Below are 15291 nucleotides of genomic sequence, written 5' to 3' on the forward strand. Positions count from 1 at the left end.
GTCAACAATCTAATTAGGATTCAGGTTTCTGATAAAAGATCAATTTACTTCAGCTCTTTGTCAATCAACAACCTTTTAGAAAAAAAATTCTAAAACATCCTGCCTTCAATAATAACTGAGAAGAATGAACACAAGAGAATAACTCAAAACTGCACTCTTCACACTTGAACCAACCAACTTGACTGCATAACAATTTGTGTGTGATTAAAGTATCAATAGTGAATGAGCAGCTGATGCAAATTTACCTGGATAATTCAGCAAACCAGGCTGTTCTAAACGGCCATTTCAGGCCAACTGTGGTGTCCGACAAGCCAGCTCTGCAAGCAATACAACCCTCACCCAGAAACTGTGACAAAAATAGATGGCGATCGGATTGCACAAATGTCATCGGCATGACAAACAGCCATGCCGAAAGTTGGTGTTTATTGAATAAAACATAACATATTAAGGCTAATTAAGGGACTGGGTGTTGTTAACACTGTAATACTTTTTCATGTATTGTTATTAATACGCGGAATTCCCCTAACATGTGATTTAAAGGTCGAAGTTTAATACAAAACAAGGAACATTATGGTGCCTTCAGGACTCCTCGTAAACGTCCCCATGTGCTCTTTCTTTACCCCGGTGATCGAAATTAGAAGATGGCACATTTTCCGTAACTGTTGCTTTGACGTTAGAAACAACCAACACTGTTACTATCAACAATATATACACATCCTTCAGATGAATACAAACCAGCCAACGCACTGATCATTACTGATTAAGAATGATCAGCTGAGAGTTCGGGATATGTATGAGGACCTTGAAGGCGGCTTTCGTCACGCAAATGGCGGACGTTGTAAACAGAGCCAGCAGTTTCTCGGAGGCCGAAGTGAAACATCTGTTTTTAAGATGAATAACGTAGAGATTGAGCGGTTGGATAGTCTTGAGGGCTGGGTGGCCGTTAAAAGTAACATATTTGAAGAGCCAGAGACATTTAAACTGGGCTTCATCGTACAGTGGAGCGTCATCGAGTGTAAGTTCGCCGTCACCTGCCACAACCGGACGTTACAACGGCAGAAACGCAAAGCCGAAGTTGTCTCCGACGACCCTCAGATGAGCTGGGCCGGCCTCTTCTCCGTGAGCGATCTGAAACACATCCATCTGCAGTTTACATGTGTGGCTGACATCTTGGTAACCTGCTTCCCGGATTTGACAGAGTTCGAGGAAGGCAACATTTGGGACTTGCTCTTCCTGACTCTGAGGTCAGGAGGTCCCGGAGAAGATGATGAGAGGGATATTGACACGCCATGTAGGAAACTCGAAAAATACTTCAGCACAGCCATTGACATGTGCGGACGAAAGATTGTGCTCGATACGTTGTTCACGCAAGATGAGCGAGATGTCGAGGAGTACTTTGAAAATCTGCAGGAGTTCAAGAGGAAGAGCATGCAGGAGGAGATGTCGAGGGCCAAGGGTCACGTGCGACAGGTGAGGGGGGTGAGGGGGGGGTGTGGCAGCCGTGGGATCAAATGAGCGACATGCGCTCACATCCGGTTCACAGATAGGCTATAGGAGGTCAAACAATTAAAAAGCTTGGCAGTGACCAAAATAAACACCACCTATCCAGCGCGCTGTCCAAGTGAACCGCTGTGCTATGGAGTCAGGTGTGTTATCCAGGTGGATCGTGTGCACTGACCAATTCTACACCACACTACCTAGCTGCAAAGTAACTTCGCAGATTGGACTGAACTCCCCAAATCCAGATCGCAGGGGTAGTGTCTTGATGGTAACCCTTGCTTTGCAGAAAATTTGCGAGAACTCTTTCAAGATTCGCTGACCAACGACCCACCACACCTGAACCATTCGAGGTCATTGCCTAACCTCAACTATTTTGCAAATCAAGGGTTACTCTCTAGACACAACTCTGGCATGGCCTTATATGATCTTGGCCATGCTTTTGGTAATAAGGCGGTATAGAGGCCATCAGGGTCAGTGGGTACGTCAGCAGCAACAATAGGGAAACGTTTTTAAGACAAGCTAATAGAACAACTGCACAAAAGACTTTGCTCTGTTTTGGTTTGTCCATTGTTTCTTGATTGCCTCCTGCATGTGTGCACCACAGCCACAACTCAGACGTCTTAGAAGCTGTCTTTGATGCACTCAAAAATAAATCTGGACAAGCCACACTTATATTATCTGAAGGAATGTTTCCCTTGAATTAGAAGAAAAAGGATTGAGGATTTAGTGAAGCTTAGGAAACCTCTGTAAGCTCTACTATATTTTCCTTTTGATCTTTTTGAATGTTCCCCTGCAGGAGTAGCACCACACAGTGGTGTTATACTATGACACCGCAAACATTTGATGTTTGTGTATTCAGAGCTTCAGATGTTGCAACACCACCAGGACTGATGTTTGTTTTTCAGCCTGTGATTCTTGCCCTTTGACAAAAAAGTGATTTGCACACAGAAATGTAACTTAACCCCCCCCTCCCCCCTACATTTGCATAAGTAAATATCATGGTGAGGTGCCTTACAGTGTGACAGCCAACAACTTAATTTTAAAGCCCTGAGATATGAGACATTCTGCGTACATAGCATCAGTAACGTCTCTACAATCTAATGCAATCTGATACAATAGTAATGGTGATGCAGTAAACGGCAACTTTTAGATCATATGATGCTTTGTTGACACGGTGTCAGAGAGCTGATATAAGGCCATAGTATGTGGTGTTATTGTATTTGATTTACATTATATCATACAGCTAAACCTTACATTGTTCCCCTGAAACAAATAAAGAGGCCAGGGAATCAAATCAAACAGGTTTGTGTACAACTGACTTAGAAAAAGTCACTTTCTCATGCTGCGTTCTCCGTGTCCATTCTCTCCAATATCTGACAGCATTTCAGTTATTGATCAAGTTGATCTAGGTGAACACAAGGTCTATGGTGTAAATGGTTATGCCTCCATTAACACATTTGTTTGACTTCAGTGGTGAGTGTCTGAGAAAAGACTCCAGGAATCCAGAGTGGCATTGAACCGCAAACCTCTGGCTTCCCTGGTCAAACTTCAGCCTACCTGGTTATGGGTGTTGTATTCTCGAAGAACAAATATCGACTGTTATATTAGTGCGATAAGAAAAGTCATGCAGAGCCAAGACTCGGCTGTGGGCTCGGAATAAACCCAGGTAATGGTGTTTATGTCTTCCATGTTTACAGCTCCTGCAGAGTCATGGCAGTGCAGACCGAATGGTCGTTCTGCTCTGCACCTACGAGGAAGAGGACGAGGCTTACCAGGACCTGGTCACTGTGGCCACCACCTTCTTCCAGTATCTGCTGCAGCCTTTCAGGGACATGAGAGAGCTGGCCTGCCTCTACAAGATGGAGATCCTGGTAAGAACAGACATGTCTTTAGCAGCTGTGGGCTATTTTAGGATGTGGTACATTATTATATACAGAAGATGCAATTTGTTTTTGGTATCTAAATATTGAACATATTCGCATCAGGAATTTAAATGTTTCATTCAACCGAAATTTGAGGCCAAATTTTATTTTCTCACCGACCTTACTTTAACTACAAGCCACATTTAAATGTATGTAGATTAAGTATCTGCAAGAAGTCTGCGTTAAAGTGTAAAGTGGTCTTCTTACCGTGGTTCTCCGCAGAAGTCTTTGGAGTTTGAGGACTTGGGTCCTAGGAGAATTGCAGCTCTGGAAAAGGAGGCGGAGGAGTGGAGAACCAAAGCAGAAGACGCAGTCGCCTCAATTCAGGACATCACTGTCACCTACTTTGCACAGACTTCAAAGGCTCTGGCTGGTATAAGTTGCTATGTTTATTTCTCTTATTTATTTATGTATGGATGAATTAATGAATTACTTTTTATATGTCATTCCTCAGCACAAAGGAAATAAAGTGCATTAGAGTTGCAAATATATATATATATATATGTATTATATATATACTATTATATATATATATATATATATATATGTAATATGTATGTATGTTGTATTATATATATATTATGTGTATATAATATATATTAGTATAATATTATGTTTATGTATGTATATTATGTATTCTATATATATATATCTATATATTATTATATATATATATATTATTCTATATATTTTATATGTATATATTCATAATATATCTATATCATTCTCCACTATAACCATATCTATCCATATCATCATATATATCTCTATATATCTATCTCTCTATATATATATCTACCCTATATCTATCTATCTCTATCAATTATCTATACTATATATCTAATATCTCTCTCTCTCTCTACTCTCCCTCTCTCATCTATATCTCTCTCTCTATCTCATCTATCCTATATATATCTCCTATCTATATCTCTCTACTTCTATTCTATATCTCCATCTCTCTCTATCTCTATTACTCTCATTCTCTATATATCATCTCCTAATCTATTCTCCATCTACTCTCTCTCGCTCTCTCTCTCTCTCCCTTCTCATCTCTTCTCTCTCTCTCTCTCTCTCTCCTCTCTCTCTCCCTCTCTCTCTCTCTCCTCTCTTCCTCTCTCTCTCTCTCCCTCTATCTCTCTTCCTCTCTCTCTCTCTCTCTCTCTTCCTCTCTCTCTCTCTCTCCTCTCTTCTCTCCTCTCTGTCTCTCTGTCTCTCTATCTCTCTCTCTCTCTGTTCTGTCTCTGTCTCTTCTCTCTCTCTCTCTCGCTTGTCTCTCTCTCCTCTCTTCTCTCTCTCTTCTGTGTCTTCTGTCTCTCTCTATCTCTCCTCTCTCTCTCTCTCTCTCTCTCTCTTCTCTCTCTCTCTCTGTTCTCCTGTCTCTCTCTTCTCTCTCTGTTCTCTGTCTCTTCTCTCTCTCTCTCTCTCTCTCTCTCTCTCACTATCTCTCTCTCTCTCTCTCTCTCTCTCTCTTCTCTCTCTTCTTCTGTCTCTGTCTCCATGTTCTGTCTCTCTCATCTTCTACTCTCTCCCTCTCCCCCTCTCTCTCTCCCCTCTCTCTATATATATATATATATATGTGTGTGTGTGCTTTGTGTGATGCGGACTAAAAGGACCCTTGTGTGTATGTTCAGCTATGTCGAAGCAGATGGAGGAGGACAAGTGTCGTTTTGGAGCCGCGGCCTGGGCGTCCGCAGCTCCCAGACTGGAGAAACTTCGCTTCCTTTTGGCCAAAGAGACCCTGCAGCATATGAGAGCTACGGATATGTGCCTCAACCGCAAGAAAAATGGCATCAGAGAAATGGTGTGTCTTGTGTTTATTTGTATTTTTTTTTCATAAATCACAGCTTTTCTATTAGTTCTGTAATTAGTCTGCACATTTCAGAATGGTGTAGTGGACTCTTACACAGTTGTAAGGATTTATTTATCATACAGATTTATCAGTGCCAAGGCCGACGCTGCTTCGGTAGTGGTTTTAAGCCTGTAGAGATGTGACACAGTGAAACTTATACTTGGTATTCCAGTCCGATGTGAATTTCTGGCTGCTATGATCCTTTGATCTATTTATAAAGCCTCTGTAAAAACACAGAAAATCCCCTCGATGCACCTCCAAAACCTGCATGCATGAATAAGTCAGTGCGTCTGAGTCTATGTACATACTCAAAACGTGCCAGCTACTGTATATGCATATCTGTGAGTGCAGGGAAGGGGGTACTTCTAATGTCAAGATCTCAATGTTTTGGGTAAACCGCAGCAAGTTGCTTGATGCTGTAGGGCGTCGTGCTGCTCCTTTGAGCTTTTTTGGAAAAGAACTGAGAACACTTTCAGGACCTTCACCTTCATGTGGCTGCATTATTCATCCGATTAAGCTCTTTAAAAAAAATGCAAATGCCGGGAGTGTCTACCACTGTGAAATCAACATGAGCCCTTACAGAGACTGATGTGTGTGGACATTGAAAAATCAGATCAGTAAGCTACACCTACGCAAAATCTCGCACTGACGTCAACATAACTCTGTGGCTCTTTAGAGTTCACCGGTGTGCCTGCAGATGTCACAGCGTGACACCGTTACATGTGTATATATAGATGTATTTTGGGATGAGAGTGTATTATCTAAATTCACTTCACTGTGTGCCGCTCTGGTGTCATATCAAGAAGTGTAGTGCATGTATTTATATATATATATGACATAATTCATAGCTTTAGGGACATACATATGCTCTGAATGTGTCAGCTCATTAACTACATATCAGGTAAACTTGAGTTACTGTCCTACCTCGCAGGTAGCTGTTGGTTTCAGTGTTTCAGGTTATCGAGCACAGACCCCTTTCTTTTCACCGGGTAGTCGAAAGCAGAGATTATTTTGAAAACTTCTTGTTATCCTGTTTACGACACTCCCAAGCAATCTTATATTTTTATTTATTCATTGAACCTTTATTGAACCAGGAAGTCCCTTGAGATATAAATCTCTTTATATATATATATATATATATATATATATATAGAGAGAGAGGAGAGAGAGAGAGAGAGAGAGAGAGAGAGAGAGAGAGAGAGAGAGAGAGAGAGAGAGAGAGAGAGAGAGAGAGAGAGAGAGAGAGAGAGAGAGAGAGAGAGAGAGAGAGAGAGTGTGAGTATCCATTTTAAGTAAAACAGCTGCATTTGTTACATGGACTTTTAACATGGTTTTAAAACCTCACAAGCAACTTTGTCAAAGACTTCAAACTCGCGGTCAAACAAACACAGATGTCATGAATATGATTGTGTGGAGTCAGTTTGAAAGTTGACTCGTAAGTGAAGTTCATCTAAGGTGTCTTTGAACACAACAAGAGTCTCTTTTAAAATAGCCCCTGCTTGCACCCTCCTCACCATCTCTCCATGAGACATTAATGCACCAAGTCTCTAAAAGTTAAAGTTCATTGCAACTGAAATGAATGTAAACCAACAACAGCTGACTCAATCAAACCTATGATATGGCTTTAGAAGATGGTCAAGCAATAAGCAAGCACGTCATGTACTTATCAGGCTGTAATATGCAAAGACACAAGTGGGATCCTTTAACATGTTTCTGCCGTTGCGGTGCAGTTGGGCAGTCTGTCTGGCAGAGTCAAGAGCCACAGAACTGATTCCAGGTCTGCGTCTGAGGACGAGCAGCAGCAGGACACCGTGGACCAGCTGGAGATGAAATTCTATGAAACCCAACTCGAACTGTACGACACCAAGTTTGAGATCCTGAAGAATGAGGAGCAGCTGCTGTTGGCTCAGATAGACACGCTGCGACGCCAGATTAAAGGTAGACTACACATGACGAGCAGCATTGTGGTAAACAGTAGATGTGTAGGCCACTTCCTTTTGAGAAAAGACTAATCCCTGTAAAAGACAACGACGTCTCTGTGTTTGTTAACACCTTTTTCTTCTTAAAGAAAGCATAACACCAGAAGCTTTAAGTACAAAATAGTGAGAACGGTTACCTCACACTTTTTAACTATAATTGGAAACGGTCCTCACACAAATTGCTGCCTGAACACTGTATGTAAGTATATGCAGTAATACAGTGAATAATGCTTTGCAGTATAAAAGCAATAAACACAAGCTTACCTAAAGGGTCAGGTCACCTAAGCAACAACAGTATTAAAGTACTTTAATACTGAAAGAAAACTTAAAAACTCGGCTTATTCTCGGGCAAGTTTGGAAGTTATAAGGATAAGGAGTGTCTTTTTCTTTTTGATTTCCAAGTGGATTTATGGCTGTTTATGCATCAGAGATAATGACAAAATATATGTGCATCATGTTTGTGTGAGTTATGACTCTAAAGGCCCTGTCACACATATCCGTATGACAGAGACGTATGCCGGCGCATACGAGATATCGGCAATAGGTTGATATAAATTAAGGGTAAGTTGTGATCGTTTGAAGGACACAGACGATACGCCGAACACACCAGACATACACAGTTCCATATGGCAGAAACATGTGCCGGCGTATATGCAGGCAAATACGTCCAACTTTTCCACAGCGGTGTTGTAGCTGACGTATACATAACGAATACATAACAAATTATTATGCGTATGTCAAACATTGATAGCGTATCACTTACTTATTTAAAACGTATCAGAGCGTCTGGCCAACGGAGCTGGAAAAGTGCCGTCTGGTTCACGTCATGCTGATGCTGGAGAACGGCTAACATGCTGAACGCTAGCTGTACTGTAGAAACACGTTTAATAAGTTACTCCGTCGTCAGGCATCATCTTAACATAGGGTAGGAATAGGGTATCCACTCGTTATCAATACATTGGCTGTAGGGTTTACCGTCAGCCGACGTAGCCTATATCTAACATTCCTCTAACGTATTCACGTAGGTATTTACGTACTATATTTACGTAGGTAAGTATTCACGTACGTATTCCGTATTCACGTATGTCTAACGTCACGTAACGTCTGCATATCTTATGGAGCACACGTCGGGTACGTCTGGTAATTTTGAACATGCTCAAAACATCAGCGTTCAACAACGCACCCCAGCGTAACACAGTGAGCTCTTAACGAATACTACTTATACCTTACCTTATATCAACGTACACCAGCGTGTTGCCGATATTTTGTATACGTTATGCATTCGTTGGGCATTCGTCTGATACATTTTGTATTAGTAAGTGATACTCTATCAATAGGTTAGACATGCGTATTTGTATATGTTCACTTTTCCGATCCGATGAAAAGTTGGACGTATTTGGACTCTGACAAATTTTCTTATGCCGGCATACGTTTCATATGTGTGACAGGGCCTTAAGAAGTACAATTTTGACGCAAATTGTGTCTATTAAGCAGGTGGAGGAGCGTCTCGTCTTAATTTTAATTTGGTGAACTGACCCTTTTTAAATACTTACATGTGTTTTGAGGTTGACTCTGTGAAATGGCACATTTTAGGCCATATGTTTGTGGTAGTGTTTTATTGGACTGCATTAATACTACAATATAATGCTACACTTCACATCGAGTTGAGTCATCTGACTCAGGGTCAGTTATATTTAAACACGCTACACGATTTTTCACATTTACTGCAGGACTGTTTTTACTGGATTATCTTATGATGTACAGGGGTTTCTGTTTTTCTGGTCACTCAGTCATGTTCACACAGTTTACTTCGGGGAAATATTTTGTGCATGTAAATAGTTCCCTAATTGCTCCTCCTGGGACGTGTGATGTTTGCTTCCAAGTTGTGTGTGTATGCACGTGCTGTGTGTCTGCCTGTCTGTGTCTGTTACCTCGGCCAGTTTCAGGTTTATTTTCCCAACTAAAAAGCAGCAAGGTGTCCTCCACCAGTTGCTGCTCAGTAAAGACAGACAGTCAGCGGGAGGACAGCGACAAATCTGAGATGTCACAAATCAAAGGAGACTGCTGAGTTTATGGAGCCTTTCAACAGAGTTCAAAGTTTATACTGTGATTAAAATGCTCATCAATGGGCAAGGACTTTTCCAATGCCATTGTTGGAATATATTAATTATTGTATTAGCCATCTATTTATTTTCTCACTCTGTGTTGTAGAGCTGAAGGAGGAGGTGGTGTACTATGATGTGTGTGAGGATCCGGAGGAGCTGCAGAGCTTGGTTTATACAGGTGTTCAACAAAAAGACTCTCCCACTGTCAGTCAGCTCAAAAGAAGCCTACAGACCTTGGAGACCAAGAGAAGCGGCATCTGTGCCCGGCGAGCTTATTTCCGCAACAAAAAGGTGCGGGCAAGTTCCATCGACATTGATTAACAAGTCATGATCTGTGAATAGTAGATAATACAATAGATTGGAAATGTTAATGAAAAAAAGATTGTGGCATTTCCCTCACTCTACCCTCTTCATGTCTCTTTTATTATGGAAAATGTTTTTACTATACTGTTTTATTTTTAGCTGACAGTTATTAAAGCACAGTTGGTGCAGTTGGCGTTCTCTTCTGTTGCTGGCTGCATGTTCATTTGTCTGATTTAAAAAAAGAAATGAAAACATTTTATTTCTCAGAACAAAGTGGAAAGAATCCCCTGGTTAGTTAGAGGCTTCCAAGAATCACGTACAATAATCTACAGGCATGAATATTTAACAAAGCAGTAAAAAAGTGGAACATTGTGAAAAAAAAACGAGACGTTAATTTCCACTCGTTATCGCTTTCACTGCATTTTCTGAATTTTTAAGGACATTACATACATTCTGATGTATTATTGTTTGGGTGTGTTTTTAGGATCAGTGCATGGAGGCCCACGAGCAGAAGCAGCTGCCCGCCAAGCAAAGCTCCTTACTCTTCAACCAGCACCATCAGGTCCACCAGGTACGTCACCACAGCAACGAGACAACCCACAGAGGAGCTTGTATCATCGCCAGAAGCCGCAAATGAAAGCGTGTTCACTTCTTTGTCTCTAATACCTATCGCTGTCTCCTTCTGTTGTCTGCAGAGACGAGAGAAGAGGAAAGAGGAGGACCAGATGAGGAAACAGTGGGTGGACCAGGAGCGAGAGAAAACTCTGAGCAGATTACGATCCTTCAGAGAGGTCAGGCTCTCTCATTGTCTCCGCTCCATAAAACCCCAGAGGCTCCTGCTTCATACACACTTAATTCAATACTTCACCTCAAATTTAAAATTGAGTGATGAACTAACTCGACCCCAAAGTGGGATGGCAGTAGGGCTGAGTATCAGTACTCCGGTACCAAGTAGAATCGAAACTTCTCCAGTCAAACAATACCTGCATTCATTCAATCCTTATTGTACACAGATCTAGAAAACAGTTTCCACATGTGATTGGCCCAATACCGCAGCTGCCACAACCCAAACAGAGTTGGCAGTTCAGCGTGCAGAGATGCCACCAAAACATCCCAACGCTATGAGGAGTGGTGGCATTTTATGCAACTGAATTCTTCCATTCACATGATGGGTATCTTTTGAAGTATCAAGTACTCCATGGTGACGATACCCAGACCAGAGTCATCCAATTAAGGCAAAAATGAAAAAACAACTATTCTTTTTTACTGCTGCCACAAATATTACTAATGCTTGAAATACTTGTATGTCCTGGCTGACTCCACCCAGCTGCTGCCCTACAACAATTATTTACCACATGTCTTCTTCTCCATGCACATCTACAGTTATTGTCTCTAATTAAATATTTTATATGTTGTTGACATGTATCCATTGGCACTTCCCCCCATTCTTCTTTTTCAAGAGGCGACACGGGCAGTACATCCTGAAGACTCCTCAGTCCAGGATGTCTCTTTCGGAAGTGCCGTGTCCCTCCCAGCCGCTGTCCATCATCAGCCTCGGTCCATCTGAAGGACCTCCCTCTCTCCGACCTGCATCCAGACGCAATAAAACACCCAAGAAACAGCAGCCTAAAGACATCCCTGTCCACATCTACTCTGCACCGCCACCTCCAACAACAACCTGCCCCACTGCACCTCCTCCTCCTCCACCACCTCCACCTCCTCCTCCTCCACCACTGCCCCCTGCTTTACCTCCTCCACCTGTCCAAGCTTCACCTTCCTCTGAAGACACACCGATGCCTCTCTGTGAAAAGCCTCCTTTTCCAGCCAAGAACATGCTCAAACAAAATATAGGTGAGCGTGAAATATATACTGTATAATTCTGCTTTTTCTGTGTCTGTTTATAATACACATCAAAATGTTTTTATTTTTTTATTTGACCAAATCCTTCTGGTTGATTGAGAAAAAGCATTTTGATGTCGATTTATTATTTTATTGGGAAAAATACAATACAGTTGGATGTGGAAATTTGACTGCAGGGAAAGTCGTGTTTGTTTCTTACAGAGGGAAGCGTGTGTGTTCGTGTGTGTTCGTGTGTGTTCGTGTGTGTTCGTGTGTTTGTTCATTTGTGTGTGTTCGTCTGTGTTTGTTTGTGTGTGTTCGTCTGTGTTCTTGTGTGTGCCTGCCTGTACTTGGTGTTCTGTCCTAAATTCCCAACTTCCCCCATGAGGCCAGAGAAGGCATTTTACCTCAGTTGTGGTCCTGCTGACTGTGACGTTGACTGTAACGAGCTTTTGAGAAGTTTAGAAACAGTGCGGTCTGTTTTGTATAGTAAAAATGTTTAGATGCAAACTTACTTACTCACTGCAGAATGACTGAATATACATTCTGTACTTCCAGCTTCTTCCATCAACTGTCTGTTTTCTTTCATTGTTGTATTGCTATAGGGACAATGGATGAAGTGTTGGCCTCATTGCAGCGAGGACAGATTCAGCTTAGAAAGGTCACTGTTCCCAGGACAGCGTCCCCTGCTGGGGACTCGAGGAGCACTCTGCTGACTGCCATCCGACAGGGCGTCACCCTGAAGAAGGTGAGATGTTCTAGGGTTCTGCCAATACAAGCTTTTTTTGCAGATAAATTGTATCTGTGTACGATGAGGAAGAAGACCCTAACCCTAAAACAAGAAATTTCATTACAGAAATGCCCAACTGGATCATTTAGTAACAGTGCATGGTTTGTCCACCCGAGAGACCTCACAAGTTGATGTTTTAACTGTAAAATAAAGGCACCAGCACTGAGGCACGGCACTATCTGAACATTTCATGTCACGATTATCCTGGTGAAACTAATTGCCATTCACGATGTTAGCCAAATGAATCATCCAAATGTGCTTAACACTCTTAAAATGGCACTAAATCATACTGGAATCACTTCACCTTGTACTTTTATATCTAATATTTTTATTGCATCACGTAGGACAAAAATCTTTCTTTTAGTGAAAATCCTTTTTTTAGTGATTATCAATTCAATAAGGTAATAAATAAATCATAAGGTCCCCCTGCATAAAAGAAAGGATAAAAAAAAAAAGCTGGCAACATTGTTTGAATTAGTTTTTTCACGATTATCCCGATAATGGAAATTCACCATTATCAACTTGTTGTGAGGGTTTGTTTTTATTACGGCCCGCAATAAAAATCCCATAACGTCTTGTCCAAGTGTGAGTGTTGACCATTATAGACAGCAGCAGACACAGCTAGAAGTAATAACATTAATAATGGCTGTAATCCATTAAGCTGCTTCAGTTTCAGGGTCCTTGTATCGTGCATGCTGGCTCACTGGAACACATCGTTAATGTTATTAGTCACACCTGTGCTTTCAAATCAGAAAATCTAAATGTATATCGATTGTTTTCCCACCAAAGACAGCAGGAGTAATATTGAGCCTGAATGAAAAGTGGTATTTAAATCGACTCTCGTCGTGCTGTAGATGGTTCGTGCACATGCAGAAGTCCTGAGCGGCGGAGACAACGAGCTGGAGCGCAGCATCAAAGCCGCCATGATGAGGATGAAGAAGGTGTCAGCCGACTCTGACTCTGACTCTGACGACAGAGACGATGAGATGCACAGTGCAGACTGGGACAGCTGAGCGCGCACACACACACACACACACACACACACACTTAGTTTTCTTCCTCAGTTTTGAACTACAGCTTACATTACTGCCAAATTTTCACAAAAAAAGCTTCCTCTTAGACATGGATGGGATTACGCCTCTTCTGACTTAAACATTGCACTTTTCAAAAATAGCCCCGAGATGTTGTAATACATCCAGAACCGCTCAAATCCAACCAACCAGCTAGTGGCAGAATCAGGATTTAGTCTCCTTTTTTTAAAGCTGCAGGAATCCCAAACTGAGCAAATGAGGCGTTGTTCAGCGCTCATTAAGAAGAAGAGCTGAGCAGTAGTGCTGTAGTACAGCGTGTAAATGATTGAATTTCTCCCAACTCGCCCGGATAAAGGCTTTTTGTGAGACTTTCACACAGCAGGGCTGCAGACAGACACTAAACAACTCCACTGTCACAAATACTCAATTTCTCACATTGTGGAGTCCAAACTCGGCTGATCTGAATCTGACAAATTGCTTTTTGTGTTTTACTCGACTTTACCCCAATAAGGGCTATTGCAAACCAAGTTTTGTAGTTTTTGCTATTATATTCAACCGAAGGAAGTTATGTACTGAAGTGCAGCACTGTTAATTATTTACAGCCTACATGTCTAAAGTCTAAAGTTTTTTTAATAACCAAAACTTCCTTTTTAATTATGGCATTACTCTTTAATGTGGTTGAATCTGCAAAAAGGTTTGCAGACGGGTTGATGTGTAGGGCAAATTGTTCTTATGACCTTTGAACCTGTGTCAGAGCACTTACCTGAAAGACAAGGCTATCATGTATTATGTACAACTAAATACTGTGTGGCAAACTGCATTAAATGGTTTGCAGACGAAATGTGTAATCGCTGCAAAGATATGAAACGGTGTAATGCAGACGAGCCGATGATGGCTGTGTTATAAAAATAAATGAAGAGACACATTAGATCATAAGCACGGTTTGTTGGCGATTTCTTTTCCATTCAAAATGTGTCGGTTTTGAGGTCTTTTCCTGTGGATTGCTCACGGTGACTCCCGATATCCGCCGGTGGCAAAATGAAACCCCCTGCTCTTTAAATGAGTCGCATCATCTAAAGAGGTGTCTTATCAACCTGTGCCGGTGAACCTCCACTGAGTATGCTTTGGCAGATTTGACACCCACATGATGATGACTCGTATATTGTGATCTCGGCAGCCGTCGCTCACTTCTCTCCTGCAGTGACAGCTCAGACATCCCCAGCCAGTTGTTCAGCTCTGTGTACTTTAGAGAGCAGCTGCGAGCAGAGAGACTTCTTGCTCTTCAAAGTCGTCTTGTTTCCAGGGCTGCTGCTCCCTGCGTGTGTGTGCAATTTATCGGTATCATCCAGGTGATTCAGGTGGAAGACGGGTCGTGCACCTCGGGGAAGACACACATGGCAAAACCCGCCGATCGAATGTCAACATGAAATTCCGCAGCCTGTTACTATGGCAACAGGAAGTCTCGATGTAGTGGCCTGCAGTGCCATCTCTCTGTCTCTACCTCTCTGTCTCTCACTGTCTGTCTCTACCTCTGTCTGTCTCTCTCACTATCTGTGTCCGTCTGTCTGTCTCACTGTCTTGCTCTCTCAACATCTGTGTCTGTCTCACTCACTGTCTCTCTCTGTCTTGCTCTCTCTCCATCTCTGTTTCGCTCTCTCTCCATCTCTGTTTCGCTCTCTCTCCCATGTACAGAGCAGCATAGTCTCTTAATGTTTCACCAACTCGCCCACTCATCACCAGTCACACAATGAGCTCTGCTGAGACAGACATGAACATTTTGCCGCATCACTGCTTCGGTTTCAATTTGAGTGAGATTTCTTTTTTTAATTTAATGAATTCATACTTTTGTTTTTTTATGTGAAAAATGACAAGATCCAGAGCCCACAGTAAGAGTCAAACACCATGTTTGTCATGTTTTTCTTGTGTAGCATAAAGGGACTACAACTGAATTTCGTTGAGCAACCCTGAGTTGT

At 41.9% G+C, this 15291-nt stretch overlaps 1 protein-coding gene across 3 annotated transcripts; it reads left to right on the forward strand.

Annotated features, from left to right (window-relative positions):
* Positions 1-774: 774 nt before the first annotated feature.
* On the forward strand, positions 775-14254 carry whamm (WASP homolog associated with actin, golgi membranes and microtubules). 3 transcript variants are annotated; one of them, XM_029455878.1, is made up of 11 exons: positions 775-1470; positions 3198-3371; positions 3645-3795; positions 5054-5223; positions 7002-7209; positions 9462-9646; positions 10143-10229; positions 10354-10449; positions 11119-11509; positions 12103-12245; positions 13077-14254. In XM_029455878.1, the coding sequence occupies exons 1-11, from the start codon at positions 790-792 to the stop codon at positions 13167-13169; spliced, it is 2379 nt and encodes a 792-aa protein (XP_029311738.1). In that variant the 5' UTR covers positions 775-789; the 3' UTR covers positions 13170-14254. The 3 variants fall into 3 exon arrangements, with proteins under 3 accessions (XP_029311738.1, XP_029311730.1, XP_029311748.1); XM_029455870.1 differs by having other exon boundaries at positions 13142-14254; XM_029455888.1 differs by lacking the exon at positions 13077-14254 and adding an exon at positions 12354-13065.
* The last annotated feature ends 1037 nt before the right edge of the window (positions 14255-15291 follow it).

Source organism: Cottoperca gobio, chromosome 3 (genome assembly GCF_900634415.1).
Source record: "Cottoperca gobio chromosome 3, fCotGob3.1, whole genome shotgun sequence".
In the NCBI taxonomy this organism is placed as follows: Eukaryota; Metazoa; Chordata; class Actinopteri; order Perciformes; family Bovichtidae; genus Cottoperca; species Cottoperca gobio.

Excerpts from the sequence above, each read along its gene's own strand:
- whamm (XM_029455870.1), top strand. The coding sequence starts at position 790 with ATGTATGAGGACCTTGAAGGCGGCTTTCGTCACGCAAATGGCGGACGT. Across the intron at positions 10,230-10,353 it reads AGCACCATCAGGTCCACCAG|AGACGAGAGAAGAGGAAAGA; the intron begins GTACGTCACCAC and ends TGTTGTCTGCAG. Across the intron at positions 12,246-13,141 it reads AGGGCGTCACCCTGAAGAAG|ATGGTTCGTGCACATGCAGA; the intron begins GTGAGATGTTCT and ends GTCGTGCTGTAG.